Genomic DNA, 20,569 nt, shown 5'->3' on the forward strand with positions numbered 1-20,569 from the left:
TCCCTGTCAGTACCCTACCCCCAATACCATGTGCTCTAATTTTGCCCACTAATCTCCTATGTGGGACCTTATCAAAGGCTTTCTGTAAGTACAGGTACGCTACATCCACTGGCTCTCCCTTGTCCATTTTCATAGTTACATCCTCAAAAAATTCCAGAAGAATAGGCAAGCATGATTTCCCCTTCATAAATCCATGCTGACGTGGACTGATCTGTTTCTGCTATCCAAATGTGCTGCTATTTCATCTGTTATAATTGACTCCAGCATCTTCCCTGGCACTGATGTCAGGCTAACTGGTCTATAATTCCCTGTTTTCTCTCTCCCTCCTTTCTTAAAAAGTGGGTTAACATTAGCTACCCTCCAGTCCTCAGGAACTGATCCTGAATCTATAGAACATTGGAAAATAATTACCAATTCGTCCACGATTTCGAGAGGGTTGTTTTATCTGGGGTGCAGGATAGAAACATAAGGTTTCGGGGCTAAGGACTGGAGGACTGTCTGAATGTATGAGTGGATGGGTGAGTGGCAGAGTGGAAGAGGAGCTTTCAGAGTCATAGAAAAGTACAGCACAGAAACAGGCTCTTTGGCCCATCTAGTCCATGCTGAACCATTTAAACAGCCTAGTCTCATTGGCTGCACCGGGACAATAGCTCTTCATACTTCCTACCATCCATGTACCTATCCAAACTTCTCTTAAACATTGAAATCGAGCTTACAGGCACCAGTTGTGCTGGCAGCTCGTTCCACACTCTCACCACCCTCTGGGTGAAGAGGCTTCCCTTCAGGTTCCCGTTAAACTTTTCAGCTTTCACCTTTAACCTGTGACCTCTGGTTGCACTCCCTCCTAACCTCAGTAGAAAAAGCCAGCTTGCTTTTACCCTATCTCTACCCCTCATAATTTTGTGTACCTCTCATTCTTCCGCATTCCAAGGAATAAATTCCTGACCTATTGAGCCGTTCCTTGTAACTCCTCCAATCTATCTCCCAGACCCGGCAGCATCCTTGTAAATTTTCTCTGTATTGTTTCAACCGTACTTACGACTTTCCTGTACGTTTGTAGGCGACCGAAACTGCGCAGGATACTCCAAATTTGCCGTGTTTTGTTGCTTGTGTTGCTCTGCTGAACATGGTGGGCATGCTACGTTGTCACCGGAATGTGCTGCCCCCCAGCACACTTTGGTTGTGTTGTCTGTTAACAAAGTGGCATGTTTCACTGTCTGTTTCGGTGCACCTCCGATAAGTAAATGAACCTGATCTGACCTGAATTGTGGTCTGTAAAAAAATAAGGTTGTATAATCAACGCATAAAGTTGGCGTGATGTTTATCATTGTTTTATGCCCCAAAGCCGGTTTGTTTAAAGATGATCTTAAAGGAGAGTTTAACCTGTCAAATCACACCCATTTTTGCCAGAACGTGTGTCGATATTTGTCCCTGCTCATCCTTTGTTTTGCCAATGCAAATGACACATTTCACTGTATGTTTTGACGTACCTGTGACGTATCTATGAATCTGAACTTTTAACAGTGAAATTAGCAAATCTGGTTGATGGAGGGTTTACAGAAACGTAAACCACAGTAGACAGTAGTGATGGCTGGAGTTGAGTAGTGTGGAAGAGAACAGGGGTGCAGCGGGCGTGCTGGAATCCGTGCTGGTCTGGGGTGGCTGGTTGCTTCTGTCGATGCTCTCTAGTGTCCACTCCATGGAATACAAGCTTGATTGCTTGCGGCGGACCCAGCACGAGACAAGCTCATTTGCCCTCGCCTGCTGAACCAGGGCAAGTTGAGGAACTGCTGCAAGCTTATTCCTGGCTCCAGGTCAACATCCCAAGCACCCCATCAAACTTCAGGCCTGTGCGATAATTTTTGGTGACTGTATGTCCTATCATAACTGTATGTACTATGTGTGTCTTTGTGTGCTTGTGCTTTGCAACTTTGGCCCCAGAGAAATGCTGTTTCATCTAGCAGCATACATGTGTACGGCCGGATGAGAATTAAACTTGAGCTCAACCTTGAACTTACAGACCTTATGACCTTCTTCTCTCAGTACTAATGAGTGCTTCTCGCTGCAGATATCTTGATTTTGTGGCCTACTATGAAGCTGAGAAACCCAAGACCTTCATCTGCAAGCCAAATCCTGAATATGACTGGCGCAGCATCTTTTTGACCCAGGACATCAGAGATATGCAGTCCAGGAAGGACTTCATCTGCCAGGTCTACATTCCGAAGGTACGTTACTGCATTCTTGACTCTCTGCCTAGAATGTTAACTCTTTATCTGCATTTTGGTTTCCCTCTCGCCCCTTCTCTTCTCCTCCTCCTTCCCTCTCTCCCACGGTCCACTGTCCCCTCCTATCAGATTCCTCCTTCTTCAGCCCCTTGCCTCTTCCACCTATCACCTCCCAGCTTCTTACTTCATCCCCTACCCCCCCATCCCCACCCACCTTTCTCCTCACCTGGTCTCACCAATCGAGCTTGTGGCAGGTTCCCCTTGCACCCCTTCTCTTCTCCTCCTCTCCCTCTGGAGCCCCTTCTCCTTCCCTTTCTTCCGTAACCAATGGGAGTTGTTATCTTGTTATTTCATCTTCTCATTATTTATTGCTATTGATTTATATTTGCATTTCCACAGTTTGTTGTCTTCTGCACTCTAGTTGACCTTTCACTGATCCTGTTATAGTTACTCTTCGATAGATTTGCTGAAAATTAATCTCAGGGTTGTACATGGTGACGTACACGTACTTTGATAATAAAATTTACTTTGAACTTTGAACATAGACCACTCTCCTCTCTTATTATATTCCTCCTTCAGCCCTTTCCATTTTGCACCCAACTCCTTTTGGCCTCTGATCATCCACACCCACCTACCTTCCCCCCCCCCACCTGGCTTCACCTAGCACCTGCCACGTTCTCCTCCCCCTCCCAACCCACCTTCTTATTCTGACTTCTTGCCCCCTTCCTTTCCTGTCCTGGTGAAGGGCCTCAGCTCAAAACATCAACTATTTATTCCTTCGATGCTGCCTGATCTGCTGAGTTGCTCCAGCACTGTGTGTGTGTGTGTGTGTCTGAATTTCCAGCATCTGCTGAACCTCTTGTGTTTGATTTACTGCACCCTTTCCTGCTGAGTATAGGCTGTCATAGAGGTGGATCCTAAAATAGACTTTGCTTTATTCGTTATGTTCTGCGTCATATGACGTGGACGATAGTCATAGTCATACTTTATTGATCCCGGGGGAAATTGGTTTTCGTTACAGTTGCACCATAAATAATTAAATAGTAATATCTAAATTATGCCAGTAAATAAGTCCAGGACCAGCCTATTGGCTCAGGGTGTCTGACCCTCCAAGGGAGGAGTTGTAAAGTTTGATGGCCACAGGCAGGAATGACTTCTTATGACGCTCTGTGTTGCATCTCGGTGGAATGAGTCTCTGGCTGAATGTACTCCTGTGCCCAACCAGTACAGTATGTAGTGAATGGGAGACATTGTCCAAGATGGGATGCAACTTGGACAGCATCCTCTTTTCAGACACCACCGTTAGAGAGTCCAGTTCCATCCCCACAACATCACTGGCCTTACAAATGAGTTTGTTGATTCTGTTGGTGTCTGCTATCCTCAGCCTGCTGCCCCAGCACACAACAGCAAACATGATCGCACTGACCACCACAGACTTGTACAACATCCTCAGCATCGTCCGACAGATGTTAAAGGACCTCAATCTCCTCAGGAAATAGAGACGGCTCTGACCCTTCTTGTAGACAGCTTCAGTGTTCTTTGACCAGTCCGGTTTATTGTCAATTCGTATCCCCAGGTATCTGTAATCCTCCACCATGTCCACCCTGACTCCCTGGATGGAAACAGGGGTCACCAGTACCTTAGCTCTCCTCAGCTCTACCACCAGCTCCTTAGTCTTTTTCACATTAAGCTGCAGATAATTCTGGTCATACCATGTGACACAGTTTCCTACTGTAGCCCTGTACTCAGCCTCATCTCCCTTGCTGATGCATCCAACTATGGCAGAGTCATCAGAAAACTTCTGAAGATGACAAGACTCTGTGCATTAGTTGAAGTCCAAGGTGTAAATGGTGAAGAGAAAGGGAGACAAGACAGTCCCCTGTGGAGCCCCAGTGCTGCTGATCACTGTGTCGGACACACAGTGTTGCAAGCACATGTACTGTGGTCTGCCAGTCAGGTAGTCAAGAATCCATGACACCAGGAAAGCATCCACCTGCATCGCTGTCAGCTTCTCCCCCAGCAGAGTAGGGCAGATGGTGTTGAACGCACTGGAGAAGTCAAAAAGCATGACCCTCACAGTGCTCGCTGGCTTGTCCAGGTAGGCGTAGACACGGTTCAGCAGGTAGACGATGGCATCCTCAACTCCTAGTCGGGGCTGGTAGGCGAACTGGAGGGGATCTAAGTGTGGCCTGACCATAGGCCGGAGCAGCTCCAGAACAAGTTTCTCCAGGGTCTTCATGATGTGGAAGGTCAATGCCACCGGTCTATAATCATTGAGGCCACTAGGGCGCGGCGTCTTCGGCACAGGGACGAGGGAACCCTCCGGAGCCTCAGGCTCAGGTTGAAGACATGGCGAAGTACTCCACATAGCTGAGGGGCACAGGCTTTGAGCACCCTGGTACTGACACCATCCGGTCCTGCAGCCTTGCTTGGGTTGAGACGTTTCAGCTGTCTTCTCACCTGTTCAGCTGTGAAGCCCACCGTGGTGGTTTCGTGTGGGGAAGGGGTATCGTCATGAGAGCAGGGTGGGGGGCTGTGAGGAGGGGTAGGAGGGGAGAGTGGAATATGTGTTGGTTGGGGGCCGACAACAAATGACTCATGTAGGGGATGGGCAGGGGCCACAATATCAAATCTGTTAAAGAACAGGTTAAGTTCATTGGCCCTGTCCACACTGCCTTCAGCTCCTCTGTTGCTAGTTTGCCGGAACCCAGTGATGGTCCTCATCCCACTCCAGACCTCTCTCATGTTGTTCTGCTGGAGCCTGCACTCAAGCTTCCTCCTATACCTGTCTTTAGCCTCCCTGATCCTAGCTTTCAGGTCCCTCTGTATTGCCCTCAGCTCCTCCCTATATCCATCTCTAAATACCCTCTTTTTAGCGTTCAGGATGTCCTTAATGTCCTTTGTTACCCATGCCTTGTTATTTGAATAACAAAGGACAGTTCTTGTCAGAACATTGCAGTCCTTCCATGACCATGATTGTTCTTGGCCAATTTTTCCACAGAAGTGGTTTGCCATCGCCCTGTTCTGGGTAGGGGTGGGTGACCCCCAGCCATTATCAATACTCTTCAGAGATTGTCTGCCTGGCACCAGTGATCGCATAACCAGGACTTGGGAACTGCACCGGCTGCTCGTACGACCATCCACCCGCTGCTTCCACGGCTTCACGTGAGCCTGATCCAGGAGCTAAGCAGGTGATACACCTTGCCCAAGGGTGACCTGCAGACCTTACATCTCCTTTGGTGGAGACCTATCCCACCCTGTTACTCAACCAAGATAATGGAAATTTTTTACTGCTCTGGTGGTAATTTTGTGTTTGGACCGGTTATGCACAGCATTCGGTCACCGTGAATGATAGGCTGGTGGGAATGGTGGAAATTTGGGTAAGAAGGACATTGGGGGATTTGAAGATGTGTGGGTTGAGTGGGATAGTGGGGGGCATAATTCACGAATGGAATAAGGACTTGAGGGATAGGCTGGGCAGGAATTTCCATTAGCAAATCCCTTTTGTGATTGTCGAGCCAACTTCACATGCTAAACTGATTATGCATTGGAGTGGGATTGATCAGAGGGAATTTTGAGGGTTTCTGTGTCGAGGGCTGGAGTAGGGGTAAGTCCGAAGGAAAGGACCAGATGCAGATAAACACAAGAGTTTCTGCAGGTGCTGAAAATCCAGAGTAACATATCCAAAATGCTGGGGGAAGTTAGCAGGTCAGGCAGCATCTATGCAGAGGAAAAAAGAGTCGACGTTTCAGCCCAAGACCCTTCATCTGGAATGCAGACACACATTTCAAAAATTAGTTACCAATGCGGATGGCGACCGAGGGTTCAGCACCGGATGCCTGCGTTCTGATCACTGATGGGATCCCTCTGCCTCCAGGGAAGGAACCTGTGGTAGCCTATCGCTGTGTGGCGGCTCAGGTGGCCAGAGGGTAGGCCTCCGCAGTGTCTCTTTCTCTTTTGACAATGTCAAAGGATGTTACCGAGGTTCTGTGTTCACGGACCGGACTACTGGGTTCTTGTACTCTGGTCTTTTTCAGTCTGATGGATTTTATATTCTGGGTTTTTCCCCATTCTTTCCTGTTTTTTATTTGAGTGGGCAGAGGGTCGGGGGATTTGAGGGTTGATGTTCTGTGTCTTGTGCAGGGGAAGGGGGATTTGGGGGGGTTGATGATTGTGTTGCTGTTCTTTTTTCTACGGGGGGGGTGCATGGGTTTGATGTTTCTCTTTCAACGACCTCCATGTTTTTTCCTTTGTTCCGTGGCTATCTGGAGAAGATGAATCTCTAGAGTTGTACACTGCATACATACTTTGATAATAAGTGAAACCTTTGAACCTCACAGTGTGTTAACTCTCCCTCTGCTTGTGCAGCCCTTCACTTTGGATGGTTTCAAGTTCAACCTCAGGCTCTACGTCTTGGTTACGTCCTGTGACCCTCTGCGGATATACCTCTACAATGAGGGCCTGGTCTGCTTTGCCACTAAAAAGTATTCCGAACCGACCGAAAAGAATTTAGTAAGTGACACATTGACTTATCTTTAAGACATACAGTTAATTCTCTGAAAGTACGATCCTACTTTTATAAGAGGTTAATTCTTGCCTAACTCACTGTTGTATGGAAATAATCGACTCGGGTGGGATCTTGCTGTTACGTTCCCAACCCCAGCCAAAAGCTGACTACTCTGTCTGGGGGGGGGGGCGGGGAGTGGGAGGTTGGTGTGGTTACAGAAGCATCTCCTAATGAGTCTAGTTCGCAAAGCTTACAAGACAAAGTCAGGAAAAGCCCTCCCCACCATTGAACACGTCTACAATGAGCGCTGCCATAAGAAAACAGCAACTATCATCAGGGATACCCACCATTCAGACCATGCTGTCTTCTCATCAGGAAGAAGGCACAAGAGCCGTAGATCTGTCACCGTAAGTTTCAGGAACAGTTATCACCCTACAACCATCAGGCTCCTGAACCAGTGTGGATAACTTCACTCAGTTCAACACTGAACTGGTTCCACAACCTATGGACTAACTTTCAAGGGCTCTACAACTCATGTCCTCAATGCTTCTGTCTGTCTTTATGTACTTGCGCAGTTTGTCTTCTTTTGTACAGGTTATTTGGCCGTGTCTGTGTGTTGTTTTTCGTCAGTTCTATTGTATAAGACCATATGAGATAGGAGCAGAATGGGCCATTCAGTTCATCGAGTCTGTCACCATTTCATCATGGCTGATCCACTTTCCCCCTCAACCCCAATCTCCTGCCTTCTCCCGGTAACCTTTCACACCCTGATCACCTCTGCCTTCAGTATACCCAATGACCTGGCCTCCACAGCCCTCCATCTGCACAATTAATTCCACAGATTCACAACCCTCTGGATAAAGAAATTCTCTTCATCTCCATTCTAAATGAACGTCCTCCTATTCTAAGGCTGTGCCCTCTGGTACTGGAATCCCCCACCATAGGAAACATCCTCTTCACATCCAATCTGCCTACACCTTTCAATATTCAATAGGTTTCAATGAGATCGCCTCTCAGTCTTCTAAATTCTCATGCGTACAGGCCCAGAACCATCAAGCGCTCCTCCTGTAGTCATTCTGGTGAACCGCCTCTGAACCCTCTCCAATGTCCGCTCATCCTTTCTTAGATAAGGACTCACGAAACTCCAAGTAAGGCCTCACCAGTACTTTATAAAGCCTCAACATTAACTCCTTGTTTTTATATTCTAGTCCTCTCGAGATGAATGCTAACATGCATTTACCATCATCACCACAGACTCAACCTGCAAATTAACCTTTAGGGAATCCTGCATAAAGGCTCTCTCATCCCTTGCACCTCAGATTTTTGGATTTTCCGCCTGCTTAGAAAATAGTCTACCCTTTTGTTCCTTCTGCCAAAGTGTATGACCGTAAACTTCCCGACACTGTAACTGTTATACTCTGTTCTGCGTCTGCCACTTTGCGTATTCTCCTTATCTGTCCAAGTCCTTCTGCAGGCTCCCTGCTTCTTCAACACTACCTGCCCCTCCACCTATCTTCATATCATCCGCCAGTCGGCCACAAAACCAACAATTCTGTCTTCATAGACAATACAGAAAGAAGCAGTTACTCCCGACCCCCAACACTGATTCCTGTGGGACGCCAGTGGGTGCTGTGAACGCCTGCACGAAAATGAATCTCAGGCTAGTATATGGTGATATAGTCGTACTTCAATAATCAATTTACTTTGAAATTTGAACTTTGAAGATTTTATAAGAAAAGTTTGTCACATGTACATCGAAACATCAAAACTGGGCTGAGAAGTGGCAGATGGAGTTCAACCCAGATAAGTGTGAAGTGGTTCATTTTGGTAGGTCAAATATGATGGCAGAATATAGCTAATGGTTAGACTCTTGGCAGTGTGGAGGATCAGAGGGATCTTGGGGTCCAAAGCCATAGGACGCTCAAAGCAGCTGCGCAGGTTGACTCTGTGGTTAAGAAGGCATACGGTGTATCGGCCTTCATCAATCGTGGAATTGAGTTTAGGAGCCGAGAGGTAATATTACAGCTATATAAGACCCTGGTCAGAGCCCACTTGGAGTACTGTGCTCAGTTCTGGTCGCCTCACTACAGGAAGGATGTCGAAACCATAGAAAGGGTGCAGAGGAGATTTATAAGGGTGTTGGGGAGCATGCCTTATGAGAATAGGTGAACTCGGCCTTTTCTCCTTGGAGCGACGGAGGATGAGAGGTGACCTTATAGAGGTGTTTAAGATGATGAGTGGCATTGATTGTGTGGATAGTCAGAGGCTATGAAATGGCTAGCACGAGAGGGCATAGCTTTAATGTGCTTGGAAGTAGGTACGGAGGAGATGTCAGGGGTAATTTATTTACTCAGAGAGTGGTGAGTGAGTGGAATGGGCTGCCAGCAGTGGTGGTGGAGGCGGAAATCACAGGGGTCCCCACCTTTTTCGCACCGCGGACCGGTTTAAGATTGACAATATTCTTGCGGACCGGCCCGGCCAATGGTGGGGGGGCGGTGTTCAAGTTCGACAGTGTGTGACAGGGAATGAGGAAAGGTGCAGCTGACTCATATCGCGAAGTCATATCATTTCCTCGCGGCCCGGTAGCACATGCTTTGCGGCCTGGTACCTTTCCGCGGCCTGGTGGTTGGGGACCACTGTTTTAAGAGACTCCTGGATGGATACATGGAGCTTGGAAAAATAGAGGGCTATGGATAAGCCTAGGTAATTCTAAGGTAAGGACATGTTTGGCACAGCTTTGTGGGCTGAAGGTCTGTGTTGTGCTGTAGGTTTTCTGTGTTTCTATCCTCATAATCCAATCCAGGCAGCATCCTGGTAATCCTCCTAAATATTGAGGAAAATTGATGATTCCATCGTAAAACAGATTGAAAATGGGAGGTTGTGTGATATAACACTCAAGGATATATCTAGCCAGGGTTATTGGCCCTGCATCTTGCCCGGAGTTAATCTGCCTTGATTTCAAGAAAAAGCAATAGAGTCATAGAAAAGTACAACACAGAAACAGGCTTTTTGGCCCATCTAGTTGGTGCCAAACCATTTAATCTGCCAAATCCCATCAACCTGCACTCGGACCATAGCTCTCCATACCCCTCCCATCCAAACTTCTCTTAAATGTTGATATCAAAATCATATTCACATGAGGTTATGCGTTGTATCAGAGGGATAGGAAGGTAGGCGGAGGGGGTGGTGTAGCTCTGCTGGTAAAGAACAGCATCAAATCAGCAGAAGGGTGTGGCATAGAATCAGAAGATGTTGAATCCTTGTGAGTTCAGATAAGAAACTGCAAGGGTAATGGCACTTATATACAGGCCTCCCAACAGTAGCTGAGACATGGAGCACAGATTACAACAGGAAAAGGAAAAAGGTGTTTCAAAAGGGTAACGTTATGGTAGTCATGGGAGATTTTATCATGCAGTTCGATTGGGAAGATTAGGTCGGTAATGGATTTCAAGAGAGTGAGTTTGTTGAATGCCTAAGAGGTGGCTTTTTAGAGCAGTTTGTCATTGAGCCTGCTGGGGGATCACCTACACTGGATTGGGTGTTATGTAATGAACTGGAGGCGATTAGGAAGCTGAAGGTAAAGGAACCCTTAGGAGTCAGTGAACACAATATGATTCAGATAGGGAGAAAGTAGAGTCTGATGTAGCGATATTTCAGTGGAGAAAAGGAAATTTGAAAGGAAAGTAAAGTAAAGGTATGAGAGAGGAATTGGCCAAAGTAAATTGGGAGGAGATGCTGGCAGGGAAGACAGCAGAGCAGCAATGGCACAAGTTTCTGGGGAAAAAATGGGGAAGGTGCAGGATAAATGTATTCCAAAAACAAAGAAATACTCGAATGGCAAAATGCTACAACCGTAGCTGACAAGGGAAGTCAAAACTAATGTAAAAGCAAAAGAGAGGGTATACAACAGAGCGAAAATTAGTGGGAAGATAGAAGGTTGGGAAGCTTTTATAACCCTAGAGAGAGCAACTAAAAGAATCATTAGGAGGGAAAAGATGAAATATGAAAGCAAGCTAGCAAATAATATCAAAGTTGATAGAAAAAGCATTTTCAAGTATATAAAAGATAAAGGAGAAATGAGAGTGGATATAGGACCGCTAGAAACTGAGGCCAGAGAAATAATAACGGGGGACAAGAGGTGGCAAATGAACTAAATGAGTATTTTGCACCAGTCCTCACTGTGGAAGACACTAGCAGTGTGCCAGATTTGAAGAGTGTGAGGGAAGAGAAGTGAGTGCAGTTTCTATTACAAGGTTGAAGGTGCTCAAAAAGCTGAAAGACCAAAAGGTACTTTTTTCAGCTGGACCAGATGAACTGCAAAACTGGGGTTTTGAAAGAGGTAGTGGTAGAGAGTGTTGAGGCATTTGTAATGATCTTTCAAAAATCATTGGACTCTGGTATGAAAATTCCAAATGTCACTTCACTCTTTAAGAAAGGAGGGAGGCAGCAGAAAGGAAATTATAGACCAGTCAGCCTGACCTCAGTGGTTGGGAAGATGTGGGAGTTGATTGTTAAGGATGAGGCTATAGAGTACTTGGTGACACAGGACAAGATAGGACAAAGTCAACACGGTTTTCTTAAGGGAAAATACTGTCTGATGAACCTGTTGGAATTCTTTGAGGAGATTACAAGTAGGATAGATAAAGGGGACACAGTGGACGTTGTATATTTGGGCTTTCAGAAGGTGCCACACATGAGGCTGCTTACCAAGTTAAGAGCCCATGGTATTACTGGGAAGTTATTAACATGGTTAGAGCATTGGCTAATTAGTCGGAGGCAGCGAGTGGAAATAAAAGGATCCCTTTCTGGATGGCTGCCAGTGAGTAGTGGTGTTCCACAGGGGTTGGTGTTGGATCACTTCTTTTTATGCTGTATATAAATGACTTAGATGGTGAAATAGATGGCAAGTTTGCAGATGATATGGAGATTGGTGGAGGGGCAGGTAGTGTGGAAGAAGCAGGTAGGATGCAGAAGGACAGATAGATTAGGAGAATGGGCAAGAAAGTGGCAAATGAAATAGAATGTTGGAAAATGCATAGTTATGCATTTTGGTAGTAGAGATAAATGTTCAGATTATTTTCTAAATGGGAAGAAAAATTCAAAAATTTGTGAGGCAAAGGGACTTGGGAGTCCTTGTACAGAACACCCTAAAGGGTAACTTGCAGGTTGAGTCAGCGGTGAGGAAGGCAAATGCAATGTTAGCATTCATTTCAAGAGGTCTAGAATACAAGAGCAGGGACAATGATGCTGAGGCTTTATAAGGCACTGCTGAGGCCTCACCTTAAGCACTGTGAACTGTTTTGGGCTCCTTATCTAAGAAAAGATGTGCTGGCATTGGAGAGGGTTGAGAGGAGGTGCACAAGGATGAGTCTGGGAATGAAAGGGTTATCATATGAGGAACATCTGATATATCTGGGCCTGTACTCGCTGGAATTTAGAAGGATGAGAGGGGATCTGATTGAAACCTTTCGAATATTGAAAGTCCTAGGCAGAGTAGACGTGGAAAGAATGTTTCCCATGGTGGGGGAGAAGGACAAGAGGGCAGAACCTGAAGGTAGAGGGGCATCCGCTTAAAACAGAGATGCGGAGAAAGTTCTTCAGTCAAAGGGTGGTGAATTTGTGGAATTTGTTACCACAGGCAGCTGTGGAGGACAGGTCGTTGGGTGTATTTAAGGCAGAAATTGATTAGTTCTTCAATGGCCATGGCACCAAAGTTACGGGGAGAAGGCTGGGCAGTGGGGTTGAGGAGGGGAGGAAAAGGATCAGCCATGATTGAATGGCGGAGCTGACGATGAGCCAAATGGCCTAATTCTGCTCCTGTGACTTAATGGTTTTATGGTAGTACAGAGAAATTAACGCCGTGAACTTTAGGACGGAGAAATGTGTTCAAACAGAGGGATCCGTAACTTCTTGAAAAAGAAATCACAGGTAGGTAGGGTTGTAAAGAGAGCTTTTGGCACACTGGCTTTCATAAGTCAAGGTATTGAGTACAGAAGTTGGGATGTTATGTTGGAACCACTTCTTTTTACATTATATATCAAGGATTTTGATGATGGAGTTGATGGCTTCGAGGCTAAGTTAGCGAACGATCCGAAGATCGGTGGGGGTTGGGGGGGGGCAGGTAGTATCGAGGAAGCAGAGAGGTGCAGAAGGATTTAGACAGTGTAGGAGAATATGCAAAGAGGTGGCAGACGGAAAACAGTGTTGGGAAGTGTACTTCGGTAGAAAACTTAAAAGCATAGACAACTGTATGACTGGAGAGAAAACTCAAAAATCGGAGGTGCAAAGGGACTTGGGAGTCTTCAAGCAGGATTCCATAAAGGTTAATTTGTTGGTTAAGTCAGTGATAAGGAAGGTGTGAGCATTCATTTTGAGAGGAATAGAACATAAAAACAAGGATATAATGTTTTATATGGAACACTCACAGAATGCTGGAAGAGCTCAGCAGGCCCAGGAGCATCTATGGAGTATTTGGGGCCCTGAATGGAAGTGAGAGAGGAGGTGCAGGGCAAGCGGGTGGAACAAGCATTGCACCTGACACTACACTTCGTCCCTCACTGCCATTCAGGAGGCAACACTTCATCTGTGAGTCTGTTGGGGTTCATCTACTGTATCTGATGCTCTTGGTGTGACGTCCTGTATGTCAGTGAGACCCGACACAGATTGGGAGACCGCCTTCCAGAGCACCTACACTCCGTCTGTCAGAAAAACCCATTTCAAGTCTACTTCCCATTCCCATTCTGACATGTCAGTCCTCGACTGCCACGATGAGGCCACACTCAGGTTGGAGGAGCAGCACCTTGTATTCCGTCTGGGTAGCCTCCAACCTGATGGCATGAATGTCGATTTCTCTAACCTCTGGTAATTGCCCCCAACTTTACCATTCCCATTCCCGTTTCTCTCTCTCACCTCATCTCCTTACCTGCCAATCACCTCCTACTGGTGCTCCCTCCCCTTCCCTTTCTTCCAAAGTCTTCTGTCTTCTCCTATCAGATTCCCCCTTCTCCAGCCCTTTATCTCTTTCACCAATTGACTTTCCAGTTCTTTACTTCACCCCCTTCCCCCTCCCAGTTTCACCCATCACCTACCACCTTGTACTCCTTCCTCCCCTCCCCCCCACCTTCTTGCTGTAACTTCTCATCTGTCCTGATGAAGGGTCTTGGTCTGAAACGTCAACCTTTTGCTCTTTCCCATAGATGCTGCCTGGCCTGCTGAGTTCCTCCAGTATTGTGTGTGTGTTGCTCAGATTTCCAGCATCTGCAGGGTTTCTCCTCCTTGAGGCTTTAGAAGGCACTGGTGAGGCCTCCCTCCCTTGGGGTATTGTGAGCTGTTCTGGGCCCCAGAAAGGATATGGTGACACTGGAGAGGGTTGAAAGGAGGTTGACAAAAATGATTCCGGGATTGAAAGGCTTATTATATGAGGAGCATTTGATGGCTCTGGGCCTTAACTGACTGGAATTTAAAAGAATGAGGTGTTGGGAGAGGGTGTGAAATCTCATCAAAACCTATCGAATGTTGAAAAACATTGACAGAGTGGATGTGGAGAGGATGTTTCCTATAGTGGGGGAGGCCAAGACCAGAGGACACAGCCTCAGAGTAGAGGGACGTCGACTTAGAACAGAGATGAGGAGGAATTTCTTTAGTTTGTAGAGTTCGTTACTGCATGCTGTGAAGGCCAAGTCGTCGGGTATACTTAAGGCAGAGCTTGTTAGGTTCTTGATCTGTCAGGGCATAAATGGATACAGAGATTGGGGCTGAGAGGAAAATAGATCAGCCATGATGAAATGTCAGACAAGACTGGATGGGTCAAATGGCCCAATCCTGCTCCTACAACTTACAATCTTGTGACGTGGACTACTCCGAAAAGAAAAGCTCAGCCCATATTTCATCAGCAGAATTGGAATCAGAATCAAGTTTACTATCATTGTCATTTCCATGAAATTTGAGGTTATGCGGTAGCAGTACATTGCAGTACGTAATAATGAAAGTTATAAATTACAAAAAGAAATATGTTTTAAAAATTAAATAAGTTGTGCAAAACAAGACCAAGAGACAAATGTTATTGAGGTACTGTACATGGGTTCATTGTTCATTCTGAAATCTAATGGCGGAGGGGAGCAATCTGTTCCTGAATTGTTGAGTGTGTGTCTCCTCCCTGACGGTAGAAATGAAAAGAGGCTTTACCTGGGTGGCGAGGCTCCCTCAAGATGGGTGTTGCCTTTTGAAGATGTCCTCGAAAGTGGGGAGGATTGTGCTCAGGATAGCTGATTTATTATCCCTCTCGACTGTTTTCTCCTGCCTTCTCCTGTTAACCTTTGATGCCCTGACTAAACAAGAACCTATTCAACCTCTGCTTTAAATACACTCAATGACTTGTCCTCCACAGCGGCCCATGGTAACAAATTCCACAGATTCACCACCCTCTGGCTAAAGAAATTCCTCACCTCTGCCCTAAAGGGAAGTTCTTCTATTCTGAGGCTTTGCCCTCTGCTCTTAGAGACAGCCGTCCCCCCTCCCACTACAGGAAACATCCTCTCCACGTTGATTTTCAATATTTGATGGTTTTCGTTGAGATCCCCCATCATCCTTTTAAACTTCAGCGAGTACAGGCCCAGAGGGAGCAATGCTCCTCAAATGACAACCCTTTCATTCTCGTGAACCTCCCCCAGACCCTCTCCAATACCAGCTCACCAATTCTTAGATAAGGGGCTCAGAACTGCTCACGATACTCCAAAGTTCGGTCTGAGTTATAAAGCCTCAGCCTCGCATCCTTGCTCTGACTGACAGCACCCATCCTTATGCACTGTGCTTCAGATGAGCGATCCTTTGACTTGGCGATGTTTTGGGGCTGCAAAAACTGCTTTAAGATGCAAGGCTTCCTTCAGTTTCACCTTCTTGCCATCTGCCGACTGCTCTTCATCACTGCAGGAAAAGTGAAGCCGAGAGGAATGAGGAAAATAGCATTTGAGCAGCTTCTGGTTGGGGTGGCGTTAGTGTGACACGATAACTGAGGGCAATGTCCCTGACTGAGAAACCAACATCTTTATCTTCTGCCTCTCACAGGATGACGTCCGCAAGCACCTCACCAATTACGCCATCAACAAGCGTATGATGAACGTTGTCCCGGATGAAAAGAAAGGCAGTAAAAGGTGAGACCATATGCAGCAGGGTGCACCCTTCACCACGAGCAGGCACATTATAGAAGGTCAGTGTTGGAGTGATTTTTGGGGTTAGGACATAGACATTTAGCAATTGAATTTGGCTACCAGTCTTCATATCTGAATGTGTGTTGTGGATTTTATTTGGAGTGCAGATCTGAACTTTATATGTAGGCATCCTTTAGTCTTGTGAGACCATGGAAGGTTCCCCTTGGAAGTTTACACCTTGGAAGCTTTCCAGAGCGCAGGTCTGGGCAAGGTTGTATGGAAGACCAGCAGTTGCCCATGCTGCATGTCTCCCCTCTCCATGCCACCGATGTTGTCCGAGGGAAGGGCATTAGGACCCATACAGCTTGGCAGTGGTGTTAATGCAGAGCAATGTGTGGTTAAGTACCTTGCTCAAGGACACAACACGTTGCCTCGGCCAAGGCTCGAACTAGCGACCTTCAGATCACTAGAGGGACTCTTTAACCACTTGGCCACATGCCAACACGTGACCAAGTCTGAACATGTGGCCAGCTCTGAACAATGGGTTCCTAAAAGCCATGAATCCCAGCTGACAATGGTGATTAAAATTCATTTGCATGTGTGTGGTGTGGCTGTGAATCAGGAGGTGTGAAGGTCGAATGTAGTTTCAAAGAAAGCATTGTCCATGCATTGTAAGTATGGAGTTGCCCTTTGCCGTTTGGCACATAAAATATCGAGCCCCACATCAGGCCGGCCAGACCTTTCGACCAGAAGTGTCTCCATAAAATGCCTTCTCTACCTTGCTTTGTCGAATAAAGAAGCTGCTTTGTATCTACCAGTAATTTTCTTCGCTGGCTTCATTCACGCAACAACCTTAGCGAGCAGGCACGTTGTAGAAGGAAGGGGAGCACACAGCAGCAGCTTAGTGAAGCCCTTAACTCTGTTGCCACTACTTCAGGTTGTCATAACTGGCGGAATGCTCCCAATGGCATGCTAGAAGACCATCAGATATAGGGGCAGAAGTGGGCCATTTGGCCCATTGAGTCTGCTCTGCCATTTAATCATGGGCTGATCCAATTCTTTCAGTCATCCCCACTCCCCTGCTTTCACCCCATACTCTGGCTAATCAAGAATCTATCTATCTCTGCCTTAAATGAACTCAATGACTTGGCCCCCACAGCCACTCATGGCAACAAATTCCACAGATTTACCACCCTCTGACTAAAGTAATTTCTCTGCATCTCAGTTCTAAATGGACGTCCTTCAATCCTGAAGTCATGCCCTCTTGTCCTAGAACCCTGTACCATGCCCTCCAATAACTTCTGACAACCAAGTCTAGCTCCTGGCCTTCACATGTGGCTTAGCCACTAAGCTGGGCGGAATCATTTCTACTGACAGGAGAAGGGGCAAAGGTGGGTTAATGGCATCTTAAATCCAGTCGCTTCAGGCAGATGGGACTCATCAACCATGGCTGGCCCCTCATCTAGGAGAAGGAAAACTCTGATCTCAAAGCTCCCATTGCCCTGCGACTACACCCACTCATAGGAAAGGCTTCAGGAGTAAACCCTGAGGGAAAACATCTGCGGCAGTCCCACGTTCAGCTCAACACTGACTGGCAACACTTGCGATGCTGCTGGTGCCAGGCTGTGTTGCTCTCTGCCGTTCCTTTGGGTTCATCAACTGCGTGGAGATGGGGAGCTTGCTACATGGGCAACAGCTTGCTCTCCATATCTGGGCTTAGTAGCTAAGCCACACGTGAAGGCCAGGAGCTGTGACTTGGTTGTCAGAGGCAATATTGAGGCACACGCCATTGGGAGCATTTAATAGGCAGCGGGAGCTCATCCCCATTACCACCCCATGGCTATAACAACCTTAAGGAACGGAGTGAAGCTGAAATTGTTGCAATGGATGACTGGAAGCGGACCCAAGTGCAGAACACCGACACGGAGGTAGCATTAACAGAAGTGTGTTTATAAATAGTTGCGAGGAAGGTCGGAGAGTGAGGATTAGATGCTTACATGGACAACAAACCGGAGTAGCCCGGACCCAGAGCTTGGTTATGGAGCTTGGACACGGAGCCTGGACTCGGACATGGAGCCCGAACTTGGACTCGGACTCGGACTCGGACACAGAGCCCGGACTCGGACTCGGACACAGAGCCCGGACTCGGACTCGGACACAGAGCCCGGACTCGGACTCGGACTCGGACACGGAGCCCGGACTCGGACTCGGACTCGGACACGGAGCCCGGACTCGGACTCGGACACGGAGCCCGGACTCGGACTCGGACACGGAGCCCGGACTCAGACTCGGACTCGGACACGGAGCCCGGACTCGGACTCAGACTCGGATACGGAGCCCGGACTTGGACACAGAACAACAAAACCAAACAACGACAGACAATTTGTATCTTGATTCGTTGTAGCAGCAAACGGCCAGCAATACTCAGCAGGACATGAAACTACAAAACCAAACAACGACAGTCCGTTCGTATCTTGACTCGAAATAGCGGCAAACGGCCGGCAATACTCAGCTGGACACGAGACGACAGAATTCCCAAAGCAACTTAGAGTCCACTATTCTCAGCAGCCCGGAACGTGCTTTGCCGCACTGGCTGAGGTGACGGTCCAGTCCCAAGTAGATGTAAGCCAGAGTTATTATGTTTCCAGTTCGGATGAGAATCAGGTGCCTTAGTCAAGGAGCCAGGTAAAACACGGGGAAAAGGAAATGAACAGAAATGAGGAATCAACTGACTGGACCGTGACTGAAATAACAGAAAAAAGTGAGTGGAAAGACAATGCTAAACACTCTCTCATTCAAATCTGCAGACAGGAGTCATTATTAATGATCAAACTAAATATATGATCAATAAATAATGACAATAATGAGCAGGAGTCAATTATACATCCCTTGCCACAGTGAATGTACCTGGATTGGAATATCTGTTAGGATGTCCGGCTAGTTGGGATCGTCCCAATCTGGTATTTCGTGTCCAGCAAGAACCATGGATCTAGAAAAAAGAAATGTGAGCTAAATCCCATGAAGGCAGACAAATTTACATCAGTGATGGGATAAATCTGGAATAAAGGTCTGTAAGACATGGCAACTGTTGAGCTGTTGCTGAAAAGCTCTTTAGTGAGGGAAATCTCCCATTTCCTCTTCATATTTGAGGCCTACAACACTGCTGTGGCCTTACCATTGTTTGCAATGGGCCGTAAGTTCATGGACCCTATGCAGGTTACAGAGAAGGAGGTGCTTGCTGTCCTGAGAAAAATCATGGTGGGTAAATCCCCAGGGCCTGACAAAGTGTTCCCTCAGACCCTGGGGGAGGCTAGTGCAGAAACTGCAGGGGCCCTAGCAGAGATATTTAAATAATTCTTAGTGACAAGAAAGGTTCTAAACATAAACCAGGAAATTACAGACTGCTCCGTCTGACATCAGTAGTGGGATAGTTATTGGAAAGTATTCTGAGGGACTGGATATATGAGTAAACAACAGGAATTCTGCAGATGCTGGAAATTCAAGCAACACACATCAAAGTTGCTGGTGAACGCAGCAGGCCAGGCAGCATCTCTAGGAAGAGGTGCAGTCGACGTTTTGACGAAGGGTCTCGGCCTGAAACGTCGACTGCACCTCTTCCTGGATATATGAGTATTTGGATAGACACGGGACTGATTCAGGATAGTCAGCATGGCTTTGTGCATGGTAAGTCATGTCTAACCAATCCTGGAGAGTTTTTTGAGCAAGTTACCAGGACAGCGGATGAAGGCAAAGCAGTGGATGTTGTCTACATGGACTTTAGCAAGGCATTTGACAAGGTACCGTATGTGAGGTTGGTCAAGAGGGTTTAGTCGCTCGGCATTCAGCATAGGTTGTAAATTGGATTAGACATTGGCTTTATGGGAGAAGCCAGAGAGTGGTAGTAGAGGTTTGCCTCTCTGACTGGAGGCCTGTGACCAGTGGTGTGCTGCAGGGACCAGTGCTGGGCCCATTGTTGTTTGTCATCTCTATCAGTGTTCTGGATGATAATGTAGTTAACTGGATCAGTAAATTTGCAGATGACACCACATTTGAGGATATAGTGGACAGTGAGGAAGGCGGTCATGGCTTGCAGAGGGATCTGAATCAGCTGGAAAAATGGCAGCTGGAAGTCAATGCAGACAAGTGCGAGGTGTTACATTTAGGTAGGACCAGCCGGGGAAGGTCTTACACAGTGAATGGTAGGGCACTGAGGAGTGCGGTAGAACAAAGGGATCTGGGAATAGTGGTCCAAAATTCGTTGAAAGTAGTGTCACAGGTAGAAAGAAAGCTGTTGTCACATCGGCTTTCATAAATCAATATATTGAGTACAGAGATGGGATGTTATGTTGAAGTTGTATAAGACATTGGTGAGGCCTAATTTGGAGTATCGCATGCAGTTCTGGTCACCTACCTACAGGAAAGATGTATAGTAAATAAGGTTGAAAGAGTAGAGGAAAATTTACAAAAATGTAGCTGGGTCTGGAGGACCTGAGTTATAAGGAAAGATTGAATAGGTTAGGACTTTCTTCCTCAGAATGTAGAAGGTTGAGAGGAGATTTGACAGAAATATTCAAGATTATGAGGGGAATAGATAGGGTAAATGCAAGCAGCCTTTTTCCACTGAGGTTGAGTGTGACCACAACCAGGGATCATGGGTTAGGGTGAAAGGTGAAAAGTTGAAGGGAAACATG

At 46.7% G+C, this 20,569-nt stretch overlaps 1 protein-coding gene and 1 long non-coding RNA gene across 8 annotated transcripts in view; one reads left to right on the forward strand and one right to left on the reverse strand.

The window, feature by feature from the left end:
• LOC134352871 (tubulin polyglutamylase ttll6-like) overlaps window positions 1-20,569 on the forward strand; it is a 137,051-nt gene that overhangs the window by 67,153 nt on the left and 49,329 nt on the right. For all 7 annotated transcript variants that reach the window (XR_010019488.1, XM_063060416.1, XM_063060420.1 and 4 more), the window contains 3 exons: window positions 2,069-2,225; window positions 6,594-6,737; window positions 15,796-15,881. Coding sequence is in view for 6 of the 7 variants with exons in the window: in XM_063060416.1 (XP_062916486.1) it covers window positions 2,069-2,225; window positions 6,594-6,737; window positions 15,796-15,881 (387 nt within the window). In the remaining variant the exon portion in view is untranslated. The remainder of the gene's footprint in view (window positions 1-2,068; window positions 2,226-6,593; window positions 6,738-15,795; window positions 15,882-20,569) is intronic.
• LOC134352873 (uncharacterized) overlaps window positions 1-20,569 on the reverse strand; it is a 73,613-nt gene that overhangs the window by 1,738 nt on the left and 51,306 nt on the right. The window contains exons 3-4 of the long non-coding RNA XR_010019490.1: window positions 18,786-18,867; window positions 1,040-1,272 (exon numbers count right to left, since the gene is read on the reverse strand). This is a non-coding gene — a long non-coding RNA (uncharacterized LOC134352873). The remainder of the gene's footprint in view (window positions 1-1,039; window positions 1,273-18,785; window positions 18,868-20,569) is intronic.

Source organism: Mobula hypostoma, chromosome 10 (genome assembly GCF_963921235.1).
Source record: "Mobula hypostoma chromosome 10, sMobHyp1.1, whole genome shotgun sequence".
Taxonomy (NCBI): Eukaryota; Metazoa; Chordata; class Chondrichthyes; order Myliobatiformes; family Myliobatidae; genus Mobula; species Mobula hypostoma.